This window comes from Triticum aestivum, chromosome 2A, assembly GCF_018294505.1.
Source record: "Triticum aestivum cultivar Chinese Spring chromosome 2A, IWGSC CS RefSeq v2.1, whole genome shotgun sequence".
Classification (NCBI taxonomy): domain Eukaryota; kingdom Viridiplantae; phylum Streptophyta; class Magnoliopsida; order Poales; family Poaceae; genus Triticum; species Triticum aestivum.
The window spans coordinates 67124019-67149275 of record NC_057797.1 but is presented as its reverse complement, the minus strand read 5'-3'; the positions used below and the strand labels follow the sequence as shown (position 1 = coordinate 67149275).

Genomic DNA, 25257 nt, shown 5'->3' with positions numbered 1-25257 from the left:
AGCTGATGATTTCGGGGCGGGGAATCCGGCGGCGGCGCCAGCCCTAGGTCGCACGGGGATGGGGATGAGCGACGGGGACGAACGACTGGGGGGGATCGACGAGTACTGGGCTGGGGCGCTGGGCCTCTGTCGGTCGGCTGGCCCGAGTGGCGTATTGGGGGTAATTTCTACATCCAATAGGGGTATTTGCTAAAACTGAATCATTTTGCTTTGCGGGAATCGCCAGAATCGTCAAGTTTGCTCGATTCTGAAATACACTGCCGATTGTGGGTGATTCTAGACGATTCCTGGAGAAGCAATGAGTTCTTTTGCGATTGTGATTTTCCAGGCAGTGATTCTTCAGAATCGAGTCGAAAGAACTGGCCCTAACTACACAAGGTCCGGCAAAATTCTCACAAAACTGGCGTGTTTACATTGTGTGATGGAGTGTGAAGCACATAATTTAGCAAGAAACGTGTCCCTTTGCCTGTCGAGATAATAAGCTGTGCATACAATTACATTTTCTCTTTTTTTGCGGCAATAATTCCAGTATTCAATTACACTTTCTCTTGAAGACCCACCCTCCATCTTTCCTTCATATAGCGTAAAAATTTGTTGTACACAGTGTTCTGGGTTCATACAGAATCCACCAAATTCAAACTTTCAACTTTCAATACTTTGCAAGTGTGCATTTGATATTTTTTAAAGAAGATTATATGCCCTTGTATTAATTAAAAAACACATAAGATCACTAAAAAATAAGACACGTGATCTGATGTCTGTGTATTTGCGTGTAGAATTTGCAAGAGACCAAATCACACTCGTTATAACCAGTAAGTTTTTTTTTAGGCAACGTTATAACCAGTTTTTTTTAGAAGTACATTATAACCAGTAGAAGAAAGTATACTTTCCCCCCTCAAATCTCTCTAGCTGGATCAAATTCCCCCCAAAGTCTAAAACCGGTTAAATTACCCCCTCAACTCTGCAATACCAGATCAATTAGCCCCTTGAGTGGTTTTGGGAAGGATTGCAGGTGGTTTTGACTAAAGGTTGTTGACTGGGATAATGTTTTTGAATTGGCAATGAAAGTGAGCAAGATGCCGCCGTGCTGGCCGTGCTGTCCCGCCGCGAACAGAGTAACCGCCGCCGCCCCGTCCAGTAGCAGTACACGGCTGCCATGGCTAGGCTCGGCCAGCGCCCTCCTGTACCACGCACACTCAGCTCGTCTCGCTCACCTACGTCACCCATGGCCGAGGCCATATCCCCAAGCTTGGCCGGCCACGGCCTGACCCCCCTGCAGCCGCGTCCCACATAGGGAGCACGCCCCCAGTTGGAGCCGCACTGCCGTACTACAGCGCTACACGCACGTGTCTGCACTCTGCAGATGCCCAGCCGCCCGCGCTTGTGCCCGGCGAGCTCCATTGGACCGCCATGGCCAAAAGGGCCAAGCTCCGTTGTCATGTTTGCACTTCTGGGCTGAAACCCTTAGATCACAGGCTCACACTAACATCCTGCCACCCCGTCGCCATGTTTGCCAAACACAACAAGCCGAGCAGAGCACAAGAACGGCTCACCGGCCTCGGCGCGACAGGCTCAATGACCCGCATCAACGTCACCGGCGCCGGCGATCTCGACTTCCTTTTTTGCGTCACGGTCCCGCGCCCGCCGGCCTCGAGGCCCTCATCGCCTCCCTTCCGCCGGCGTGCATGGCGGACGCAACTCATATCACACGACATGAAGAGCAACACATACCGCCAAGAGAACGCCTTCTCCATGGAGCTCTGCCCGGTCTGCCACGGGGACCTCGTCTTCCTCCCGAGGGAGGCGTGAAGGTCACTGACGCTGGACCTCCACGACGTCACCACCCACCGCGTCGCCCATCTCGGCATGAAGAAGTACAACCAGCACCGGTTCGAGCTCGCGCTTACCAGCCGACAGCTTACGGAGTCTGTTGTGCTGGACGTTGCCCCCTCGCCGACCTTCGGCGGCGCCACAACGGCGTGCACACGGGTGCCCAGCGCGTCGGAACTGGGCAGGAATGACGCCATCGTCACCGTGAGGACGCGCCTCGGGCAACGCATAAGCCCCAGCGATCTCGCACTCGGCTACAATCTCCGCGGCGCGCCAGCGCCAACAACCTCAACCTAGATGAATGGTCAGAGCCACTACTTCCCGGCGCGGTGCTCGCTCGTCAAGAACATTGCGTCGCGGGGCAAGTCAAGTCAAAACCGGTTGCAATCCTTCCCAAAACCACTCAAGGGGCTTATTGATCGGGTATTGCAGATTTTAGGGGATGATTTAACCGGTTTTAGACTTTAGGGGGAATTTGATCCAACTAGATGGATTTGAGGGTGAAAAGTATACTTTCTTCTAACCAGTAAGTTTTTTTTTGAGGGCATCTTCTAACCAGTAAGTACACTCTTGGACTAGCCCACGTTTAAGTTCCCAAAACGTTAGCCCATGTCAGCCCAAAACTTTGTATGCTTCCCTTGGGCCGGGGGCCCGGAATAAGAGAGTGACGAGCCTCCGTCGTCAAACCAGCCGTGCTCGAGTCGTGCACAGACTCTTCTCAAAAAGAAAAAAAGAAAAAGAAAAAGAAAAAAGAGTCGTGCACACAGACGCTGAGACGCATCATCCTTCTTCCCCTCCCATCCCCAACGACGACGGCGAGCCATGTCCGCCGCCACCGCCTCTTCGCCGCAGCCGCCGGAGGCCATCCGCGGAACCCTCATCCCCGTCCTGCCCGACGACCTGGCCGTCCAGTGCATCGCGCTCCTCCCGCGCGCCGCGCACCCAACCCTCGCCCTCGTCTCCCGCGCGCTGCACGCGCTCCTCTGCCTCCACCCGGAGCCCCTCCTCGCCGCCCGGCGCCGCCTCCGCCGCTCCGACCCCCACATCGTCGTCTCGGTCCGGCCGCCCTACTCCGCGTCCCCTCGCTTCTTCCTGCTGCTGCCGCATCCCGGGTGGCCCCCTCTGCCTCTCCCCTCCCCCCCGATCCCCGTCTCCTCCTCCTCGGCCGTCGCCGTCAACGGGCACCGGCTCTACCTCGTCGGCGGATCCGTGGCCGGGATCCCCGCTTCGTCGGTGCAGATCCTGGACACCCGCACCAGATCCTGGTCCATCGGCCCGCGCCTCTCCTCCCCGCGGGAGTTCGCTGCCGCCGCGGTCCTTCCCGGTCTGCTATTCGTCGCCGGAGGCTGTGTTCCGTCGTCCCCATTCTGGGCCGAGGCTCTCGACCTTGCTTCCCCTTGCGCCAGGTGGTCCACGGTCCCCAGCCCGGACCACCTCCGGGAGAAGTGGATGCACGGCTGCGTGTCGCTCGCCGGGAAGGTCCTTGCGGTGGCCGACCGCGGCGGCTTGGTCTACCACCCGGCGGCGCCACCTGGTGAGGCGTGGGTGCCGGTCTCCCCGGTCCTTGACATGGGATGGAAGGGCCGTGCTGCCGTGGTCGGTGGAATCCTCTACTCCTACGATTACATGGGGCAGGTCAAGGGATATGATCCAGATACTGATGCCTGGAACACGGTGGAAGGGTTGGAGAAGGAGCTGCCGAGGTTCCTGTGTGGTGCCACTCTTGCCAATGTCGGCGGATTGCTCTACCTGATCTGGGAAGGGAAGTTGAAAGGGAAAGCTAGTAATGAAAAAGGCAAAGTGAAGGACATGTTGGTGATTGAATGGGCTACCATTGAGGTCACGAGGGCCGAAGAGGGGCGGTTAAGTGGGAAGGTAATATCCAGGGATACTGCTGTGTTCACAGACATGCCGAGGGGTTCTGCGATCACACATTGCATTTCATTGGATCTATGACATGGTTGCTGCAGATGTGAAGCAAGGAGAGTATGCCTGTTTCATCAAAAGGTAAATATATGATTTGTTGATTTGTTATACATGCCTTTTTGCGCCAACTGCAATCATGCAGTTTATGTTGTTTAACAGTTTGAACAACTACCAACTAGCATTGTTTATATTTGGCTTCATTGCTGTTTCAGATTAATTGTTGGCTGAGACTCTCGAAAAACTCGGTATTGTGTGCAGTACAGCTTGACATTTGCGGGGAATGCTTCGCTGGAGGTAGGCATATGTTCTTAGAGGTATCACAATAGTCAAGAAATTACTTGGCAATAATTCATAGGTTACTATGTTGAATAAGGACACTGTATTGGTAATGGACACAGGGAGTTCGTTGTTCGGGTCGATGTGACTGTTTAGCTATTTAGCTGTTTCGTGTGAGTCGGTAATGGTCATAACTCATAAATTTTGTACTCGCTCCGTTTTCATTTACTCTGCATATTAGGATTGACCTAACTCAAACTTTATAAATTTGACCAAGTTTATCGAAAACAATCTAAACTTTCACAATAAAAAATATATATGGTATGAACATATATTGAATGATGATTCTAATTGTATTGACCTGGTATTGTGGATGTTAATTTTTTTTTGTATAAACTTGGTCAAAGTTTAGAAAGTTTGACCCAAGACAAAGCTAATATGAAAAGTAAATAAAATGGAGGTAGTATGAAGTTGCTTTGTGTGAATACAAACCGCGTGTAGCTTGGGCTCTTCGCATAAGAGATAGGGCATTGCTGATAAGCTAGTGAATTGGTGATACATTTTGCATTCAGTTTTGACTTATATATCGGATCAACATGGTCTAATGTGCAAGGGAGGTTGGTTTTGTCAGTTTTGTGGAATTAAATTTGACAAATAAAAACAAGATTGGCAGTGATGTTGTTCATGCAATCTTATGTCCAGTTAAATGCCTTCTAATATCGAGCGTTGACATAGTTGAAAAACATAGTGTTGGGTTTGAGTAATCAAGATACAAACCTTTTGTGCAATTGCAAGGGATGCCAACTATAACACCCCTCCTTGTAAGAAGGAATGTTACCACATAAACACAACCAAAGCCTAACATGCTTGTGGGAGAAGTCCGACAGCATCTCTCTTGTACCGCCGGACATCCACGACAGGCAATTGAACAAACAGAGTATATATAAATGATACCACATCTTGTTTCAAAAAAAAAAAATGACACCACAAGCAGAAGCATTCAACAAGCTCATATAACCCATATGCTACACCGGAACAAGAAACCATACGTTCCAAGCACACACAGGTACTAGGTGGGGACTAGCAAACTTCAACCCACCTTGTAAAGTAAACATAGTGGTGGGAACAAACCGAAGCAAAGTTTATACACAACAAGTAGATCCTAGCTATCAAGAACAATGAACTAAAGTACGAGGGTTATCATGATCAAGCTAGGTGAATAAAAGGGGTGTGTAATTTGGGAGTGAACACTGTGAGGCATGTTATAGAATAGATAGTATCATGAAGATGAACCATGCTTGAACGGGTGAATGTTATACTCAAACCTCCCATGCTTTGAATGGCGTGAGAATGCATGAAGAATATAATGCAACCAAATAAGACCGAGGACTTGGCTTTGAGCTACCGCTGGCAAGCTGAGGAGGGATGACGTCTCAGCCAAACTCCTTTTCAACCCTCACCAAGAGGACAATAACATGAGGATGGACCCGAAGGACCATACGCTTGCAAAGCGAGAATCAGTCCTTTAATTGGGAAGATCCACTCATGATGGAATTTTTTATCAAGAACAAATCCCTACCACATACTAGTGGTATGGTGTATTAAATTATACTCTAGGGAATTGTATGTTCACCATTGCATGAATGTAAAAAACAAATGTGAACATGAACATAGTATTAAGAGAGTAATCTAACCATTGTTGCCCGGTGTACTTGCCTCAGCCGTTGCGAGGCTACCAGCGGTTGATTGGTGCTTGCAACCTGCTGTAGAAACATAAATATCAGTTTTAAAGTTTGCACCATAACATGATGTGAAAAACATACCAAAAAGCGCGCCTATCGCATTTTTGGGGTAGCAACCCTTTGCTGCCCTTTCGCCGAAAAAATCACATCTTGAGCTAGGAAGCTTGAAAACAAGCAAACAAGATGGCTATGGATTCATAAGGAACTTATCTACAAATAACTCCAACTATTCAAATTCAGAATATGAACTTATGAAGGTCAAAACCAGCAAGTACTTCATTGTTGTTTTCAGATTTAGAAATAACGAGTAGCCGCCTTTGGAAATTTATAGCAAAAAGAATACCCATGAGAATTAATTGAAACCTTTCGTACTAACAACTATGCATCACACACAACATAGCAGGGAACAAAAGCCTTTGGAAATTTATAGCAAAAAGAATACCCATGAGAATTAATTGAAACCTTTCGTACTAACAACTATGCATCACACACAACATAGCAGGGAACAAAACATGAATTTAATTGAATGGTAAAAGCTCCTAAAGCCCACGAGAAAACTCTATTTTCGTTGCCTCTGAAATTTCCGACAATTACAAAAGAGCAGTCATAACATGAGCTTCACAATTTCGATTGATAAATGATACGTTTAACCACTCGAAACGATCGTGGGAACAATACCTACAAAACATTCCACATACTGATTTTGCCATACAGGGACTCGAAATTGATGATTTCCATGTGTGAATACTTAGAAACAACAATATAGACAAATTATTGCCCTATTTCCCAAATGACCTTGCTGCTTCCAACCCTAGGAACCTAGGATTCACCTTGTACAACAACTGGGAGGATCATCTAGGGTGGGGGAACTCACCCTTGAGGCTTGAGCAAGGGGAATCAGACAGGGTAGGTGAGGATCTTTTTCTCCTCCCCTTATCTTCTCCTCTTCTTGTCTCCACTTCCTCAATATCAGGTCCAGGTTGCCCTAGGGGGTGGGGAGGGTGTGGTGTAGCAAGGAGGGACCTGGGGAGGAGTGGGGAGGGAAGGGATGATGGAGTAGCGGACTGGAGAAGAGATGGAAGGAACCGTGGAAGGACCCTTCTTCTTAGGGAAGAGAAGAAATAGAGACGTGGAGGATGGAGTGGTCGGCTCATGTGGATAGGAGGAGATGAAGATAAGGTCAAACTTCATTTTTTTTAATATAACCTAATTTCAAAGTAAAAGAAATAATCCTCGCCATCGAATCAAACAAACCGTGTAAGATGCATCCGAACTCCGGTTTGCTCAAACAAGTAGTCTACTTCGACGAGTCTGACGCATCCTCGGCATCGGATATTTGATTCGTTGAATCGATAAGTTGGATAAAGAGAGCCCAAAAGCATGAATGGACTGCTCGTCGACGGTCGAAATGGACTACTCGTTTGGGCAAATTGGAGTTTGTATGCATCTTACACAGTTTGTTTGATTCAATGCCAAGGATAATTTATTGATTTTGAAATTATGCTATATAAAAAAAGAAGTTGGACCTTATCTTCATCTTCACCACATGAGCTCCTCCTATCCACATGAGTCGACCACTCCATCCTCCACATCACTCTTTCTTCTCTTCCCCAAGAAGAAGGTTCCCTTCCACGGTTCGTTCTATCTCTTCTCCACCGGCAACCCCATCCTCCCTTCCCTCCCCAGGTCCCTACTTGCCGCACCATGCCCTCCCCCACCTCCTAGGGCAGCATAGACCTGACCTTGAGGAAGAAGTGGAGACAAGAAGAGGAGGAGGAGATCCTCACCTCCCCTGTCTGATTCCCCTTGATAATTCTCAAGCCTCGAAGGTGAGTTCCCCCACCCTACATGATCCTCTCAGGTGCTGTACATGGTAAATCCTAGGTTCCTAGGGTTGGGAAGCAGCAAATTCATTTGGAAATTAGGGGAATAATCTGTCTATATTGCTATTTCTGGGTATCCAGATCTGGAAATCACCAATTTTGAGTCCCTATATATGGAATGTTTCGTATGTATTGTTCCCATGATCGTTTCGAGTGGTTAAACATATCAATCGGAGTTGCGAAGCTCCTGTTATGCCTGTTTCTTTGCAGTTGTTCAGAATTTCAGGGGCAGCGAAGAATAGAGTTTTGCCTTGGGCTTTAGGAGCTTTTACCATTCAAATAAATTCATGTTTTGTTCCCTGCTATGCTGTCTGTGATGCATAATTGCTAGTACGAAAGGTTTCAGTTAATTCTCATGAGTATTAATGTTGCTATGAATTTTCAAAGTCGGCTACTCTCTATTTCTGAATCTGAAAATAGCAGTGAAGTGCTTGCTGGTTTTGACCTTCATAAGTTCATATTCTGAGTTTGAATTGTTAGTTATTTGTATATTTATGAAACCATAGCCATCTTGTTTGATTGTTTTCGAGCTTCCTAGCTCAAGATGTGAATTTGCCGTGAAAGAGCAGCAAAGGGTTGCTCCCTCGGGAATGCAATTAGGCGCGTTTTTGGGTATGTCTTTCATCATATTTTGGCACAATCTTTAAAACTGGTATTTATGTTTCTACATCTATTTTTATTACATGCTTTGTTGTGTGCTTGCTGAGTCTTTAGACTCACCTCTTGTGAGCTTTATTTCACGTACATCACTGTGAGGCTTTGCAAGTAGTTGGAAGGGCGTAGCTCCCATGGGTGTTCACTCCCAAATTACACACCCCTTTTATTCACCTAGCTTGATCATGATAACCCTCGTACTTTAGTTCATTGTTCTTGATAGCTAGGATCTACTTGTTGTGTATAAACTTTGCTTCGGTTTGTTCTCATGACCATTATGCTTTCTCTCCAAGGTGGATTGGAATTTACGGGTCCCACCATATATGTTTGTGTGCTCGGAACAGTTGGTTTCCTGTTTCGGTGTAGCATGTCGGTTTGGGGCTTCACCACCGAGCTCTGTATGTTAATTACGAGCTTTTTATATGCTCCCTCTTGTGTTTCGTATATATATACTCTGTTTATTCAATTGCCTGCCGTGAATGTCCGACGGTACAAAGGAGTTGCTGCCGGATTTTTCCCATAAGCATGTTAGGCTTTGGTTGTGTTCTGGTGGTAATATGCTTATGGCATGAATGAGATCATAGAGTTTGTTTTGTGCCACCCGCCATATTACTCCACCTCGTGGATTACATCTTCACACCATTTAGTCAGGTCTAATGCATCGTTTCAGTAGCAGCAGTGGTTATTATACCATAAATGTTTCCTCACAATATTTGACCTTGGCACTGAAGGAAATTTGACATGTCACCAAATGAAGAAACAATATTTCCATATTTCCATCATCTTATCATACCGTGGTGACTGCTCTGGTCCTTTGGATAGGGAAAAATATTTATAAGAATGAGAAATGCATATACTGCTCCATGGTATCTTTTGTACACATCATAATCAGTCCGCGTGGTGTTAGTTTCTAGTTTAATTTTGTTTATACTTGTTTGCAGGGAAACAGAGCAATAATAAACCTGTCTGGATGGTACCATGATTCAAGATGAGCTTGATTCAGCCCACTGTGGGTGTGGTCTTTTTCCTTGAGAGACAGGGAGCGGGAACTACTCGACCGGAGGTCTGCATTTTGATTTCGCAGTCCTTTCTTCTGGCTAGATGTGTTTCTCCAGCAAAATCGTGTACACTAAAACGAAGTGAAACAAGGTAAGCAAGACTGCCATGTCGCAAGGCTGTATATGTTGGGCCTGTCGTACAAGCATGGAAGAACTGTTGCTGTCTTGTTTCCTTCGTGGGCACTATGAAGAAGTCACGAAGAAAGTAAAGCTTGAAGAAGATTTTGGTAAGAAAAACTTGGTGAGTGTTTGGCCAGTTGGATGGTGGTTTGCTGACGTGTCATTGTCATGAATAAGCCAAGAAATATGGTCAGCTGGAGCAGCACAGACATTAGAAACACATCCATTGGTACTGCACAGAAGCTTCGCATTCGGAGAGTCGCTACAGAACACCGGTGACGTGTACAACACGAGCAAGATGAGCAGCCCCCCAAGCTATGGAAGGTGTCTAGCGAGCCGCTGCAGAACACCGATGACGTGTACAACACGAGCAAGATGAGGCAATCGCCGAGGAAGAGTTGCCCTGCCAACACAGCCCATACATCTTCACCTTTCACGCCATTGTCGAGGTGGTTGGCGGCGGCTACCGTGTCATCTCCGTGGGACAGTAGGAGCACCCTCAACATGCAAGAAGCGTAATGTCAGCCAATCTCGTGAGATCAAAGCGGCATATGTTTGCTCTATCGGACATATGGTTCCTCTTTGATGTTGTTGAGGTTTCGTGGATATGCTGGTGGCAGCCTGGATTGATACGACGGTTTCGGTGCGTACTCTGGTAGTGGCGAAAGCGCGCGAGTGCCCGGCCGGGCATGTTGTGGGATGTTGACCTTCCGGCGTTTTGTATGTCTTTGGTGCTTTAGGCCTAGTCTTGCCAGGTGCTGTTTAGGTCTTTGTCCGGTTTTCCTCGATAAACCGAGCAGCTCCTTTTTCATTTCTTCTTTTTTAGCACTCGCCTTTATGTGGTGCATTACTCCTTTGTGGTGTTCTTGTAATGCCCTTTCTAATCAATGTTGGTAGCTCTCCTACCAAAATTCGAAAAAAAAAATCTTTGGTCCGATCCGGGGCTAATCTAACTTTGAAGACAGGTAGTACGAATTAAGAGGCTATTGACAAGAGGAGGACCATGTAGTGTTTGATCGGTCTTCATCGACATTTAGTTAAAAATACGTATAAATGCAAGAGTTTAGGGGAGGGCTTTAAGAGGCTAGCTCAAAGAAGCTTCGTCTTCCGTTTCCATCTGTTTGGCAGAGATAACAAGCAGTCAGTAACAAGAAGAAAAAAAAGGGTCATTGTTTGGATTCTTGCCAACATTGCTTTCGTTCGATGGGGAAATAAACAAGAAATACATGTTTAGCTGGAACAGCAGACTTGCCATCAGAGCAGCTACCACAGAAAATTAATTGATGTTTCAACGCATCTGGCGAACAAAGGCCCTCTTTGATGTGCACGCAGACATCGAAATGAATGGCTGTTTGATTGGGTACATCAATGACGTACAATTCGTTTTCAAGAGGTTAAGGTGGATGGAAATTTTGCTATAAAACCTACAAAGAAATCTTATAACAACCAATATTTTTGCTATAAAGCCGACAAATAATAAATCTTGTAACAACCTGTATAGTTTGCAATCCTATGAATCCAAGAACTCATGTAGAAAACATGCCTAAGCAGTTCAAAAAAAGAAAGAAAGAAAAGAAACACATGCCTAAGGATTAGAACCCTCTAAAAATTCTTTGAATCAAAGAGGCTCAATGTTATTTCCGCCGATTACAACTAAGCAGCAGGCATGCATAATGGCTGTTTGATTGCGTACATGAGAGATGTAGAATTCGTTTTCAAGAGGTTAAGGTGGATGGAAAAATTTGCTACAAAACGTACAAATAAATCTTATAACAACCGAAAAAAATTGTACGGTTTGCAATCCTATGAATCCAACAACTCTGGTAGAAAACATGCCTACGATCAGAACCTTCTAAAAATTCTTCGAATCAAAGAGGCTCAATGTTATTTTTGCCGATTATATTACAACTAAGCAGCAGGCTGCCGATCGCACATGCATCACACATGCAAACCCGCACCGCACGCCCGATCTCACCAGCCAGAGCCCACGCCAGCTACTCGTCGTCGCCGCCGAACGGCGACCACGACCTGTAGTACACCGCGAGCAGGAAGAACAGCAGCGCGAGCACGACCCCCACCGGCGACCCCCGCCCGGAGCGGTAGGCGGCGTCGAGCGACTCTCCCAGGGCGAAGCCGAGGACGTCGACGAGCCGATAGCCGGAGGAGAGGACGCGGATGAGGACGACGAGGCCAAGGGGCAGCAGCGGGAGCCCCACGGGCCCGAGCAGCTCCGACAGGGCCTCGCGCAGCGCCTCGCCGCCGTCCAGGACGAACAGCGGCCCCGCCACCACCGCCCCCATCACCACCGCCATCAGCAGCCCGTGCGGCGTCCGGTAGTCCTCCCACTCCCCTCTCCTCTCCGACATCATCGCGCGCTCCCGCCTCCGGTCCGTCCCGAGCTCGCTCGCTAGCTGCAAATGGCGATACGCTCGTTGGCTCCCTCGGCCCTGCCATTGACCAGGGGCGCATCGCCGATTCTTATCGATCCCACTCCCACGTTCCCAACTGCGGTCGTTCGCTCGGCGCGCATTGTATATTTGGCAGTGACAGCGAGACGATACCGGCGAGGGCCGGCGACCTTGACCGGGCTCCCGTCGTAGCTACCACAAGGCACACTTTGCTGACGAGGTGTATGCATGGCTCCTCCTTGCCATTGGAGATATATTATCCATGTATATGTATGTATGGTACACTACGTACGTCTTGACGTTTTACATTGTAGTACACGGGAGTGACGTACAGTGGAGCCAAACGCACACACATAGAATATGACGACGACGGAGCTTCGTCTACCGAAGGCACGGCGTCCGTCCAATCCGGAGCCATGGATCGCAGGAAGAAGGTACGTAGTAGGTGGAGACACGTCGTGCGCGTTGCATGCCGCCCCGTGCGTACGCATGCACGTACGCGGTTGCTGGGTTGCTTGCTGCGAGGCGAAGCGGGTGTGCTGTTCCGAGAGCGAGCCCGACCGCCGTGCTGGTTGGCCTCTTCACCGGTGGTCGTGGTGGAGGGGCTTGGAGGTGGGCGGCTTCAGCATGGTGGAGACGGCCGCCTGGAACGCCTCGCGGGAGGCGTTCCGGAGCAGGTCGATGGCCACCCTCCTCGCCGGCATTTCTCGGCGAAGAGGACGCCTCTCGGAGGCGCGCGGGGCGGACGGAGGTCGGAACGTGGGAGGGACGACGTACGGACGGACGACGGTCGCATGTGCAAGGGGGCCGTGCTTTATGAGGGAAGAGGGGTCGCGGAGCCTAAATTTGGGGGGGGCGGCGGTTACGTACGAGGGGCTGGGATTTTCTCAGGCCTTAAGCCTATTCTGGCTACTGTGCGAATTGACAATGTCGCGTGCAAATTCAGAGCAGCAGGACATGCGATTTTTAGAACGACAAATGTCCGGTGCAAATTCAGAGCTTTCTGTCTAGGCCATGGGACATAAGTTTTAGTTTTTGTTTTCTCAGGAATATAGAAAACATCATAATGCACCAATGCGTTAGAGAGCAAGGGTATACAAGACTCGTAGCCCTAGCTGCCACGCTACCCATGGTAGTGGTACCCTCCACACCACTGCCTTGGCCCCCCTCCTCTCTTCGGTCTGACGGTCAGAGGAGTGGAACACATCCTTTTGTTTTTCTCACTTCTTGTAGATCTTTGTTTCCATTAGATTTTTTGGGGCCATCGGTGAGGTGGCGGCGATGATGACGCGTTGGAGTAAAGTCTCTTTGATGACTTCTCTCCACCTTTTACGATGTCTGATCCAGGGTTGACAAGGGGCCTGTGAGGGGGTTGCTACATCTGTTGGTTCTCTTTGGATCTTGATAATCGGTGTATCAATTAATGGAAGGAGTTGATTGGCTCTTGGTGGTGCAACAACTTCAAGCTCTTCTTTCGTTTTGTTGTGTGGCATATGATCCGGGTTTTTTTTTCAACCCTCTGTACTGGTGATCGAAAGCTGCATAGAATGAGGCCTCAACTGATGATGCTTCAGCAGTTATTAGATTTCGTTTCTAATGGTAAATGACTATTACTGTCTTCAAAAGCTTGGTTTGAGGGAGTTTGTAGGTGCCCCTTTCTCTTACTGTCGGTTCAAAATTTTTTCAAACTTCAAGGGCGGCGTACAATTGAAGAAAGATGATAACCAATATTATCCTTTCATACAACCTTTTTTGCTAGTCGTTTTGTGTCTTGTTGTCTTTCTTTTGCACTCGCATTATTTTCTTTGATATTTATCAGATATAAGATGCCTTTTCCAAGAAAGTATAAAATGATCCGAATAATGTAAAACTACAAAAGATCCCTTAGAAATCCCTACACACGACACCATGGGCGCACTTCACCCTGTCGCCAACGTCGAAGCAACAACAGGAAGTACGAAGACAAACACCTGCCACGCCTAGCTAGATCTGCAACACCATCGCATGAACTGCTTGATGAGTTGTATAAGTGCATCTAGTGCCCTCTCACTGGGTTTGAATGATTAATGAAAGAATGGTTAAGGGACAAATGTGTTTATGAGTATACACAAGTGAAAGTCACTAGGAATTTGGCTATGACCCCCTAAAAAGGTTGTGGTAACATTCGAATCCGGGGTTCCCTTTGAAGAGAAGCTTGAAGAAGTGTAATTCTTTGTCACTATCCTTTATTCTTTTTGGAGTCATATGCAAAATGTATATTAAGGGGCCTGAAGGTGAAGCAGGAAAGAAAGTCTTCATGTGTGCTCAGTCAACCTATCTACACTTGTCAGTAAAGGACTAGAAATCTTCTTTCAGGCAAGATTTCAAGTTCTCGTGTTGAAGGCGATTCTTAGAAATATCCGAGTTAGAATTCTTTTCGGAGGAGTTACAAAACTTGTCGTCAAGGTTCTCCTAGGTTCCGAGGATCCCGATGAATTTGAGTTCAAATTTTCAACCATTATGATAGCTAGTAAAAACATGTTGTAGGGTGTGTCCCGTCGAAATCACCACATACTCCTCGCAGTCGACAAGAACGTCTCCTTCCATTGAACGAACGTCATCAAAAAGACTGAACAAAAAAATATGAGCACCACTGCCAAGTCCTAGACTTGAACCCTAGTGGGCTGGTTCCATCACAAGAAACCTAACTATCTTAGCTATGTTCAGTCCACGGTTATCTATCTATCTATCTATCTATCTATCTAGTTTGCTCATTTTGTTTAACTTAGTCATTTTGCATCGCTTACCTCTGAGTCGGCTATTGTCTAGCTTCAGTTTTCTTCATTATTGTTCTGCTGTAGTTCTTTTACACTATTTTTCTTCAAAGAACTGATGTTTTTCAAAGAAATTGTTAAAATCTCCCATTCATCCTCTGGCCGATTCATGTGGTCCTACATGAGTTGATTATGCGACCCCTGCGAGCGGCGAGTACGAGACCATTGTGGCATGTCGACGAGATTCTATCCCCATGCTTGCTAGAGCGTGAGACTCTGTGTGACAATATGAGGGACAAGATTGAATTCGCGTGCCTCCAAGTCTCCAACAACATACCTTGCTCTGAAGCACCCGTTGTCCGAGAAACACCATCATTGCCACTTTTGGAGAAGACGAAAATGTTCGTCCCAAACTCGCCGATGGTATAGGAGCGCTTGCTATAGCAACAAAACCAAAGATGGAGACCAAATAACGAAGCAATGTGGTCATTATCGCCTCACCGGCATCACCCCACAATCCTAAGCCTGCCGACATGAAGGGGGCAACAGGAGACACAACCCCCTATCTCCTGCGCGCCGCCATCAGTGCTGTTGATATGGGACTGGAGCCGAGCATGCTTATTGAAAATACCATCGTCCTGGCTACCAAAGCAGCGCCGCTAAATATGAACCTAATCTACATTACGAGAGTCCTTCCCACCTGCAGCCGGAGAGGCCGAATGGGAGAACAACCCACATCCGGCGCCGGTGGATGCGATATGTTTTAAATTTGATCATGAACAACTTTTGGATCTCACAAAAAATATGAAAAATCTAGAAAGTTGGGTACTCCTTCATGTTTCGATATGGTAAAATCTACTTAACTTTTCAAGGAGGCAGAGGGGTTCCTTTCGCTTCTGCTTCCCAAGCCAAAGAATGATGCGAACAAACTTCCCTTTTTTTTATGAAGGTTTCAAAGTTTCAACAATGTTTTTTTGTAATTTCCATGTGTATCGAAATATTTGTACAATTTTGCTAAAACACATCTAGATGTGCCCTAAGTATTACACATCTAAATCCTATATCATCAATTTTACATGAAGATTCATGCAAACATTTTCTTTTGTCATTTTTTTTGTTTTTAGTTTGATTAAGTCACTTAGAGCAGTTCCAACGGGCCGACCCAAACGGACATTGATTTTATCTGTCTTTTATCTGTTTGGGTCGCCCTTCCGCCTGTCTGTGTCCGCTTTTTTGAATGAGTCGGCCTGTGTGCCCAGCGGGGGCAAACGTATTTTAGACATGTCCGCGTCGGCATTCTGTCGAACACCTGGTGGGCGAGCTCCGCACCGCCGCTCCGATTTCCCACGCCGCCTCGCCTTGCCTCCGCCTGCTCGTGTCCTCGGCGCCCAGCAGCTCGCCCCGCCCCCCCGCGCCCGCTCGCCGCCCCGGCGCTCGCCCCGTGCCATAGCTCGCCACCCTGAGCTCGCCGCGCCTGCTCACCGCCCCGCAGCTCGTCGCCCCGCTCGCGGTGCTGCAACTCGCCGCGTCAGCTCGACGCCCCGCAGCAGCTCGCCCCGCAGAGGCGAGCTCCCGCGCCCACCTTGAGCTCGCCGCCCTGCTCGCGGCGCCCGTATTGCAGCTGGTCGTGCCAGCTCCCGCGCCACGCTGCAACTGCAGCTCGCCACATATGCTTGTACAAGCCATGGTTTTGGATACCGCCCGAGAAAAACGGATACCGGGCGGTTACCAAGCTTCTCGTTGCCCCACGAAAAAGATATATGCCAAGCAAAAAATTCCGATTTTTTTGAATTTTTACGTACAATGTTTCCTACAATATCACGGTATCTCTAGATTATAACAAAACGTTGATGTTGCGTGGTGGTAGCATTCTACTTCCCTACTCGAGACCACTGCGATACTATCAACTCAAGACCTCCTCGCTAAGACAAGCACGATGTTCCACTGCGATACTATCAACTTTGTGCTCTATATAGGTTCAAAAATTATCTATATCTGATTTAAAAGAATTTGAATTCAAAATTCAGTTTTAAATTTCGTCCGAAATATGTCCCCCCCCCACACACACACACACGCGAAAATTCTTCCATTCGGAATCCAAAACCTTGGTACAAGCACGCATGGATAGCTAGACATGTACATGCACGCATGGCATTCTCTCTCTCTCTCTCCTCCTTGTGCATGTACATGCACGCATGGCATGCCCTATACGCGTGCTCGTCGCTGCACGCGGGAGCTCTGTTCACCGGCGAGCTGCAGCCAAAGAGGAGATCGCGCATCGACGAGGAGCTCGCCAAGGAGGAGGTCGCGGCGCTCACCGGCTCCGGCCCTTCTCCGACGCTGTCCCGCGGTGTGGTTGGTGGTCTGGAGTAGGGTGGGTGGGTGGGAGAAGAGAGAGAGGAAATGAGGAGAGAGATGGGATGGGTGGTTGGATGGCATGTGGGCCACTCGACACATGCAGTGGGCAGAAGCGGACAAGGAGTGCAGAGAAAACGTCCGTTTTGTGTGCGCCGCCGACCCAAATGTAACCTAAATTTGAGACAAAAATGGGTCCGCGCGGACACCAGGCAGACGCAAAATGAAAATGGGTCTCTTCGTTGGGCAGTCTTTTTTGTACGTGCCGACCCAAACGGACGCAGACGGACGAAATGGGTTGCCGCATTAAAATTGCTTTTATATGTACAATATCTATGACACATCGGCCTCTTTTGATTCATAGGATAGGATTATCATAGGAATAGGAATCTTATAGGAAATGAGATGACATATATCTCAAATCCTATGAGTAGGAATAGAAAACAAGATGTCATTTGGTTGATATCAAAGGAATTTTTTCATTGAGTCTAGGCTCTTTTTTATTTTCCTATGAAATATGGAGGATAGGAACCAATCCTATGTAGGAATAGAAATCCATTCCTATGAACCAAAGGGTTCTAAAGGAAAAAATCCTATAAAAATCCTATCATCTAGAATTCCTATGAAATTCCTCTAAACCAAAGGAGGCCTAGATGTGTCCTAAACCCTTGTATTTGTAGCCTTGTGATTTTGGTCTTTTGGACCAGGTCCAAGCTACTTCACACAAATCTTAAATTAGGTGAGTTAAAATTTGCAGTGACAAGGAAGGGCTGGCTGCTACTACTTGGGACAGCAGCTCGGCGACCAGGCGGAAGCAGCCGTAGCCGCCGGTAGGTGCCAGGTTCCATGTGCCGCTGGCCGCCGGGGTACGGGTGGGGGTGGGTGCGTCCGTGCGCGTGAACGACCGCACTGCGATTTTTCTTTTTCCTGCAAATCAAACAGCCGTGAGCCGTGCATCGCGAAACCGGCAGGCTCATTGGCTGGCTGGATCGCAGGAAGCGCGGCCGCGGTTTCGGCCAAGGATTCCAAAACCACTGTCTGCTTTTGCCTTTATTAATCCCGGTTGCTCCAGGTGAAGCAATGGGTCGTCGCCTGCGACCTGCCCATGGGTAGCTGCTAGTGCTGCTCGGGAATGTTGGGAGCCGCCGCCGTTCTTCGATCTGTTGTGCGCTTACCTATGTGGTAGCATATGTGTTTTTTTTTCAAAAAAACTTTTGATCTATTCATTTTCAATCATAACAATGCAATGAACATCATAAATAATAAAAATCACATTCAGATTTGTAGACGCGCCTCCATGTCCCCCACCCCCCCACCGGAGCCGGGCAAAACCTATCGTAGTAGACAGTCGAAAAATCGTCGTGCTATGTCCCCATAGGACTAGCACACCAGAACATAAATCATTGCCGATGAAGAGTAGCATAGATCGAAAGAATCCAACCTGAAGACACACAAGCGTAGACGAACAACGAACAAATCATCCGAGCAAATCCACCGAAGATAGATCTGCCGGAGACACATCTCCACACACCCACCGACGGTGCTAGAGGCACCACCGAAACTGAGCTGGGGCGGAAGAACCTTATTTGCCCAACATGACACGCGTACCACTCCCAATCATGAAGCAACACAATAGTCTGACAAATGCACCCCATACACCACTGCTGCGAATCCCCAACATATGTTCCCAGCATCACAGAAGCGCCCCCGTCGACTGGTTACAAATAGAGAAAATCGCAACTACGACTCACACAACCAAAACAAATGCTAATAATCTTCCATCATGAAATCGGGGATGCTGATTGGGAGCAATGGGTCATAAAAGATGATCTTTGTGGGCATCAACCCAAATGGATCTCCTTAGCAGGGCGTATCTCTAATACATGTTGATGGCATGGGAATATTGCTCTATTGATGAGGGTGTCATAATCTCTGTATTCACTGGATCTCTATTTAACTAACCTTAAATTTTTGAACTTAACTAATAAATTGAGACAACTATCCTTTGCTAACAAAAAAAAAAAAACTACCACGTCCTTCCTTCTCGGCTAGCTTGTCAAAAAAAAAATCCATGCAAGCAACAACCATTACACAAGACAATGGAAGGTATGATTTGTGTACACGTCTTGTTTTTCACAAATATACCTTCTCAAAATATGACAATGCCATCCACGCAAAAATAAATAAATTCGATAATACTTAAGACCTGTGTTTTTTGTGTGTTACCAAAGACATTTTACTTCCTGTAAATGACACATGAAAGATATTAAATATTCTCTCATAAAAAGAACTAAAAAACGCATGCCATTGCAAAATCTATGGAAATATCCAATGCAACAATTGAATACTTCAAGAAACGCCATTATGACAAACGATGACATATATGTAATCACCCTATTTTTGCATCAGTATTTTTGTGGGTAAGTCTTTCTTTGCAAATACGACAAATCATGAAGTTGGTAGTGGCATAAACTAAATAGACATGCGAATCAACCTGTGGTTGAGTTGGTTAGGTGGACAGTGGTATTCCCAACCCACCAGAGTTCAAATCCTGGTGCTCGCATTATTCCTGGATTTATTTCAGGATTTCCGCCGATGCGCTTTTAGTGGGAGGAGACGTTCCCATCGACGACGAAGCGCCTACGGTGACTTCGTAAATCTCAAGATGATATGCCGGCTCAGTCTCTCGGAGGTGCTCATAGGGGTAGGGTGTGCGTGTGTGCGTTCATATGGGTGAGTGTATGCGCGTGTATATGAACGCTTGTGTCTGTACTGATGCTAAAAAAAACTAAATAGACATTTTCTTCCCTTTCCCTCGGCGGCTAGGACAAACTCGTCCCCTCCAAGCTTCACAGGCGAGCCCGTGGATTGTTCCCCATCTGCCTGCCGCTCCGGCGGCTGGTGTCAGGGAGTGAAATTCCGATGCCTCCACTCCGGCTAGTAGTTTAGGTTAGGTTTTTTTTCGTCCTCGCAGGATGCGGTGTCCGGGTGGATGGCAACGCTTCTTCTTAAAGTTTGTCTTCTGGGTTCCGATTCTGCTTGAGTTTGTCCGTCTAGACGTAGTCGACGGAGCTCCGCCGTAGATTTCACCGTCTCCTTCAGGCGGCGATGTTAGGGTTTCTCGCCGTGCATGTGCAACACCGAGATTTGGTGTCAGGTGCTTCAGATCTATCCAAGAGTTCAACAACGACGGCCACAAACTTTAAGGCGCTGGTCCTTAGGGGCACGTGGATGGAGACTGTCTGACTGTCATCGACAAGGTCAAGCTGGCTCCGGTAGAAGAGCATCGACATCGTCGTGTCGTCAGCTCATTCTAGCGGCGGTAGTGGTCATTCAGTAGACTAGGGATCTAACTGCAATTTTTATTACATTTGAGGTGCTTTTAGCTCTTATAATAGATTCTCAGTTTCCAAAAAAAAATCTAGCGCAGAATTACTTAAATCTAAAATCTGAATGTTGGATGAACGATGTGCCATCAGCAACCACAGGAGAGGACACACACCATTCCCCCGCACGGCATCCGGCCCCGCTCCCGGTTCCGCCACGAAGACGACGAAAACCACGAGCCACGTTGGTGGCGGCGCAGCCTCCACCGCCCATCGCGGACCGCGGTATCGTGCCGGCAGTAGACTCATTTCCCCCGCCCCCACCCACAGAGCCCCAAACCCTTTTCCCCTCTACTTCTACTCCTCCTCCCCCCACCCCACCCCACCCAGCCCACCGTCTCAGAAGCACACGCGCAGACAGATTGGAACCGGAGAGCTCGATCTGATAGCACAAGCTTTCGAATCCCTTTCGGCGGAAGGAATGGCGGAGGAGAAGGGGACGCTGCAGGCGATGAGGGGGTGGGTCGTGGACCACAAGCTGCGGGCCGTAGGTGCGCCGCGGGGAGCTCCCCCTCCCGCCGCCGGGGCTTCTCCTCTTTCTTTTCGTGTCGTTCCTTGCTGTGTGATTGAATTGAATTGAATCTGATCCCCTTTTTTGTTGTGTGGGTTTTGCAGGGACGCTGTGGCTCACGGGGATCGCGGGATCCATCGCCTACAACTGGTCCAGGCCCGGGATGAAGACCAGCGTCAAGCTCATCCACGCCAGGTCCGTTTCCTCTGTCTGGTGGGAGGGGGAACTGCTGTCAATTGTGCATTTCAACCTGCCTTGTTTGTCTCCTGAGTTGAATTTCTATGTTGAAGTTGATTTACTTCCAGCAATGATGCATGAACTGTGTGTTAATTTTGCCTGCCAAGTTGAAATCGGCTTAGCTCCCATCAGCAATGCCCGTGGAGTTGTAGTTGTGGTGGGTACTGGACTAATGGGTACCTGTGGTGTGCCCCTCTACTGTTGGTAAACAAGGATGCGAGTATTCAATTCTGGAGTAGTGTATCACAAATTCACAAGGATGGTATGAATTCGTAGGACAAGATGTGGTTATAGGTTGAACGGAATGCAGAAACAAAGAAACACGAATTTCTTTCCCTGTAATCAGTGGCACCTCAGTCAGGAGTATTATGCACACACTACATTCTAAATAGATCTATTAACTTGATCTTAGAGCTATTTATGCAACAATATCCCAAAACTGATAATGACGTGAATTTGTTAAGGGAGGTAGCTGCTTTTATGTGATCAGAGGCTTAAACAGTGCAGTTTTAGTTTTCCAGTATGTCTTTGGGGTAATAATGTCATGGAAGTCCTTGGTAATACTCATATGAGTGCTTAGTATACTCACATCATGGTCCACACGGTGTCAGTTGTCAACTAGCTGTAACCCATATTAGTGCTTAGTATACCTCATCATTGTGACCGAAAAAGGGTTCTAGCTAGTCAACCTCATCACTGCGTTCAATGTAAAAGGTCAGAAATAGTTTTCTGTCACCAGACCTATAAACTGTAATGAACACATTTCTCGTGATAGCACCCTTCTCCTCAGTTTTAAAAAATTACTGTATATCACTAGGTCGTTATATGTAGGGAAAGATTAGCTTGTTGTACATATCTTTCTAGGTGTCAGTGACGATTCTGCGTATTGACACATAATCTCTACTATCCCTCATAGAAATGCAAGACTGCCTATATGTTAGAAGAGGAACTCACCAAGAATTTACCATACCTCTAGAAGATGATTTTCTTTTAAAGGAGGGATACATTCAGTGATCAATGTTATTACAATCTTATGTTATCTGATAGGCAGGTCGAAGCCAACCCATGTAAAAAACCACAGCCCAACCGCCTCTTGCCTAATTGGTCTGGTGATGAACTTTTATGATTCTTGAATCCGCAAGAGCAGCCATGATCGCACAAATATCCTTGATGATATCATGAACATAAGATCTATCCTCACCAATAGATTGAAAAAGAGACAGAACAACCGGTAGACAATCTGTTTGCCAAGGGCCCAAGATTACCTGATGCTGGGTCCACTAAGCAGCCACATAGATCCCTCTAAACAAAAATCAGTTAGGCATTCTGCTTCAACTGCACCCAGAAACTTCCACTGTGACAGAAAAAGTTATCCCAGTTAGTCTCTTATCATGACACGAAACTTCCTTGGCAGAATGACTATTGAAACTCACATCCAGATTTATCTTAAGCCAGCCAGCTATAATGGGATCCCAATAACACACATCTGAATTAGTATGGTTCTGACTTGATGTAGGCTTGAGCACCTCTGGATTTTTGTTTTGCCCTCTCGTGGATGAGAGTTGCAGGGGGGGTTATTCTGAATACTTATCAGACCTTTTATTAACGCTTTAGGTTCCTGTGATACTTCATTAATCTACCTACTTGTATTGTTCTTGACTGATCTTATAGATGTCCTGCTAAGCCTTTAGGTTCCTACTGTTAATCTTTAAGTTCCAACTGTTAATCTTTTAGGTTCCTGTGATTTCATTCAATTTGTTTGTCTACATCCTTGTTATCACTGGTGGCATTGTTCTTTTTTGACTGATCTTATCAATGTCCTTGTGCATCTCCACGATTAGTTTGCATTGTTTACTTGACCTTTTTGTGTAGTCAAATCTAACATGTTTTGGCTATACACATACTTAATTTAATTTGAATTCTTCTACCTTGGCAGGCTTCACGCTCAGGCCCTCACTCTGGCTGCCTTGGGTTGTTCTGCGCTTGTGGAGTACTATGATCACCAGTCAGGTTCAGGATCAAAGGTTCACGACTATGCAAAGCAGTTCCTTCCATCGGACAGAAACGCCAAAAAGGACTCCGTGTAGAAGAGGCAGCAAGTTATAATATAGGCTTCCATTAGCTGATATGGAATTTGTTGATGTTATTTTCTGAGCAAACAATCTGGCATTTCACATGCCGTTATCCAAGTTCTGCAGGCTTCCTGTTCTCTGTATAAGCTACCGAACCAGCATTTAGATGCAGCCGTATGCAAATCCGTGGGGATGGAAATATGTGCTTTCCTGAACCGTGCATGAATGTAATGAATGAAATGTTTCTCTCTTACAGTACTACTGATGAAGTAAACCGACAAGGTGAGTTCGTGCGCAGAAGCTTCTGCTCAAGGCAAAAGAAAAACCTTATGGAGTGTTTCATTTCTAAACGTGACAGTAAGCATGATGCGTGTTGTGTTGGCTTTTCTCTTTTACTGCAAACGACGTTTGAGGGCGTTTTGATGGACAGATATAGTCAGCAGCCGGTCATATTCTGAAGTCTATTTAATTTCTTTCCCCTGAGCTTGTGTGGTATCCACTGCCCAGTGCCGGATAGGGTACCTCTTGGAGACGCGGACGTCTGGTTTCTCGGTGTATCTATACCCTATATGAAAAATAGCAAATAAGTAAAAGGTCAAAAAATCTGAAACATTTTTTAATAAATTTTGACCTTCCATTGTATTCCCTCCGTCCGGAAATACTTGTCATAGAAATGGATGTATCTAGACGTATTTTAGTTATAGATACATCTATTTCCATCCATTTCCGTGACAAGTAATTCCGGACGGAGGGAGTACTTGTGAAAAACATTCCACAAAAGGAAAACCCCCCCTTTGACCTCTAAAAACAAAATTTCGGCCAAAAATAGTGTGAATAGTCATCCATAATAGCAAATAATTTTTTTTGTCCAGAAGTCAAACCCTGGTTTTTTATTTGTGGAAATTCATATACTAGTGCAAAAGAAAGTCAAGTTAATTCTATACAAACTTCTGAAGTATTTTGATTATTTTGTATTTTTTTTCCTCATATAGGGTGTAGATACTAAGATACAACCAGAAACCAAAGTTATTTCCCACCTGTTGGGCACTTATTTCAGATCTAGCCTTCACCAACTTCTCCCACTTCTCTCAAACCATAGTCGTTTGATTCTTGAAGAGATTCTTGGTGAGATTCAAGAGGGAAACATTTCAAAGCAAGATCCACTCATTCCCTACACTTTAACTAATTTTTTTTACCCGCAAAAGAAAACTAATCAATTTTTTTATCCATGACATTCTTTTGTTACTCTTAGAGGTTGGAGACCTTTAGGCGGTAAGAGTCTTCGATGAGAAATCGATTTGTGATTACCACATTGTTTGTAAAGGTTTGGAGACCGCTTCAGAGTCTACCAGATTGTTGAGGAAACCATTAACTTGTAGGCGCTCGGTTGGTTGGCGAGTAGGGATTAATATGCTAAATGGCAAGTTAATCAGCTATTTAATCAATTAATCGACCGATTTATCAGTTTATCGGCTACTCAGTGACCCTATGAATAGAGATTAATCGGCAAGTTAACTGGTTAATCGGATAAATTCTTGAACAGGGGACTACCATGAGTAGTTGAGAATTGCCTTAATGGTAATATCTCAAGGAGGAGAAGGTGATCCATTGTGGTGTTGGATTCCCTTCATGGAATTTCTATCCTTCTAATGCTAATTAGCTCTCATTCAAGGGAGTAAACATCGAGATACATCTTTGTGTCCGTGTGTCCAAATCGATTGATGGAGTTGAAATTGTTGTATCTAACCTGTGTATTAATTTGGACAAGAGATAAGTTCTTTATTGTTTCAAAAAGGAGGACACTCTCGACCTCTACATTGATCGATGGAGTTGGAACTTACGGAGCCAACCGAGCATATCTCACCTATCTTGCTCGTCTTCAAAATTGAAATTGTCTTGTTGCTGGTGTGTGTGGCCAGTTGTTTGGCATACGCCAAAGTGTGCTTTGTGTGGCTTAAGTGATGCCGGCTCCATTTGTGGTATGATATGGCGAGTCGAAGTTACTTGCTCGATGAGAAGTAGTGACGATGATGTTCACAGGCAACC

General features: G+C 46.6%; 3 protein-coding genes across 4 annotated transcripts; 2 read left to right on the top strand and 1 right to left on the bottom strand.

The window, feature by feature from the left end:
* The first annotated feature begins 2545 nt into the window (after positions 1-2545).
* Positions 2546-10473, top strand: LOC123187524 (F-box/kelch-repeat protein SKIP6). 2 transcript variants are annotated; one of them, XM_044599397.1, is made up of 3 exons: positions 2546-3837; positions 3969-4050; positions 9253-10473. In XM_044599397.1, the coding sequence occupies exon 1, from the start codon at positions 2653-2655 to the stop codon at positions 3784-3786; it is 1134 nt and encodes a 377-aa protein (XP_044455332.1). In that variant the 5' UTR covers positions 2546-2652; the 3' UTR covers positions 3787-3837; positions 3969-4050; positions 9253-10473. The 2 variants fall into 2 exon arrangements, with proteins under 2 accessions (XP_044455332.1, XP_044455333.1); XM_044599398.1 differs by having other exon boundaries at positions 3969-4070.
* A 671-nt stretch (positions 10474-11144) lies between these two features.
* On the bottom strand, positions 11145-12703 carry LOC123184756 (uncharacterized). The gene has a single exon (XM_044596820.1). The coding sequence runs from the start codon at positions 11856-11858 to the stop codon at positions 11484-11486; it is 375 nt and encodes a 124-aa protein (XP_044452755.1). The 5' UTR covers positions 11859-12703; the 3' UTR covers positions 11145-11483.
* Positions 12704-20592: 7889 nt separating this feature from the next.
* Positions 20593-23466, top strand: LOC123187523 (uncharacterized). Its single transcript, XM_044599396.1, has 3 exons — positions 20593-20882; positions 21007-21097; positions 23076-23466. The coding sequence occupies exons 1-3, from the start codon at positions 20813-20815 to the stop codon at positions 23224-23226; spliced, it is 312 nt and encodes a 103-aa protein (XP_044455331.1). The 5' UTR covers positions 20593-20812; the 3' UTR covers positions 23227-23466.
* Positions 23467-25257: the final 1791 nt, after the last annotated feature.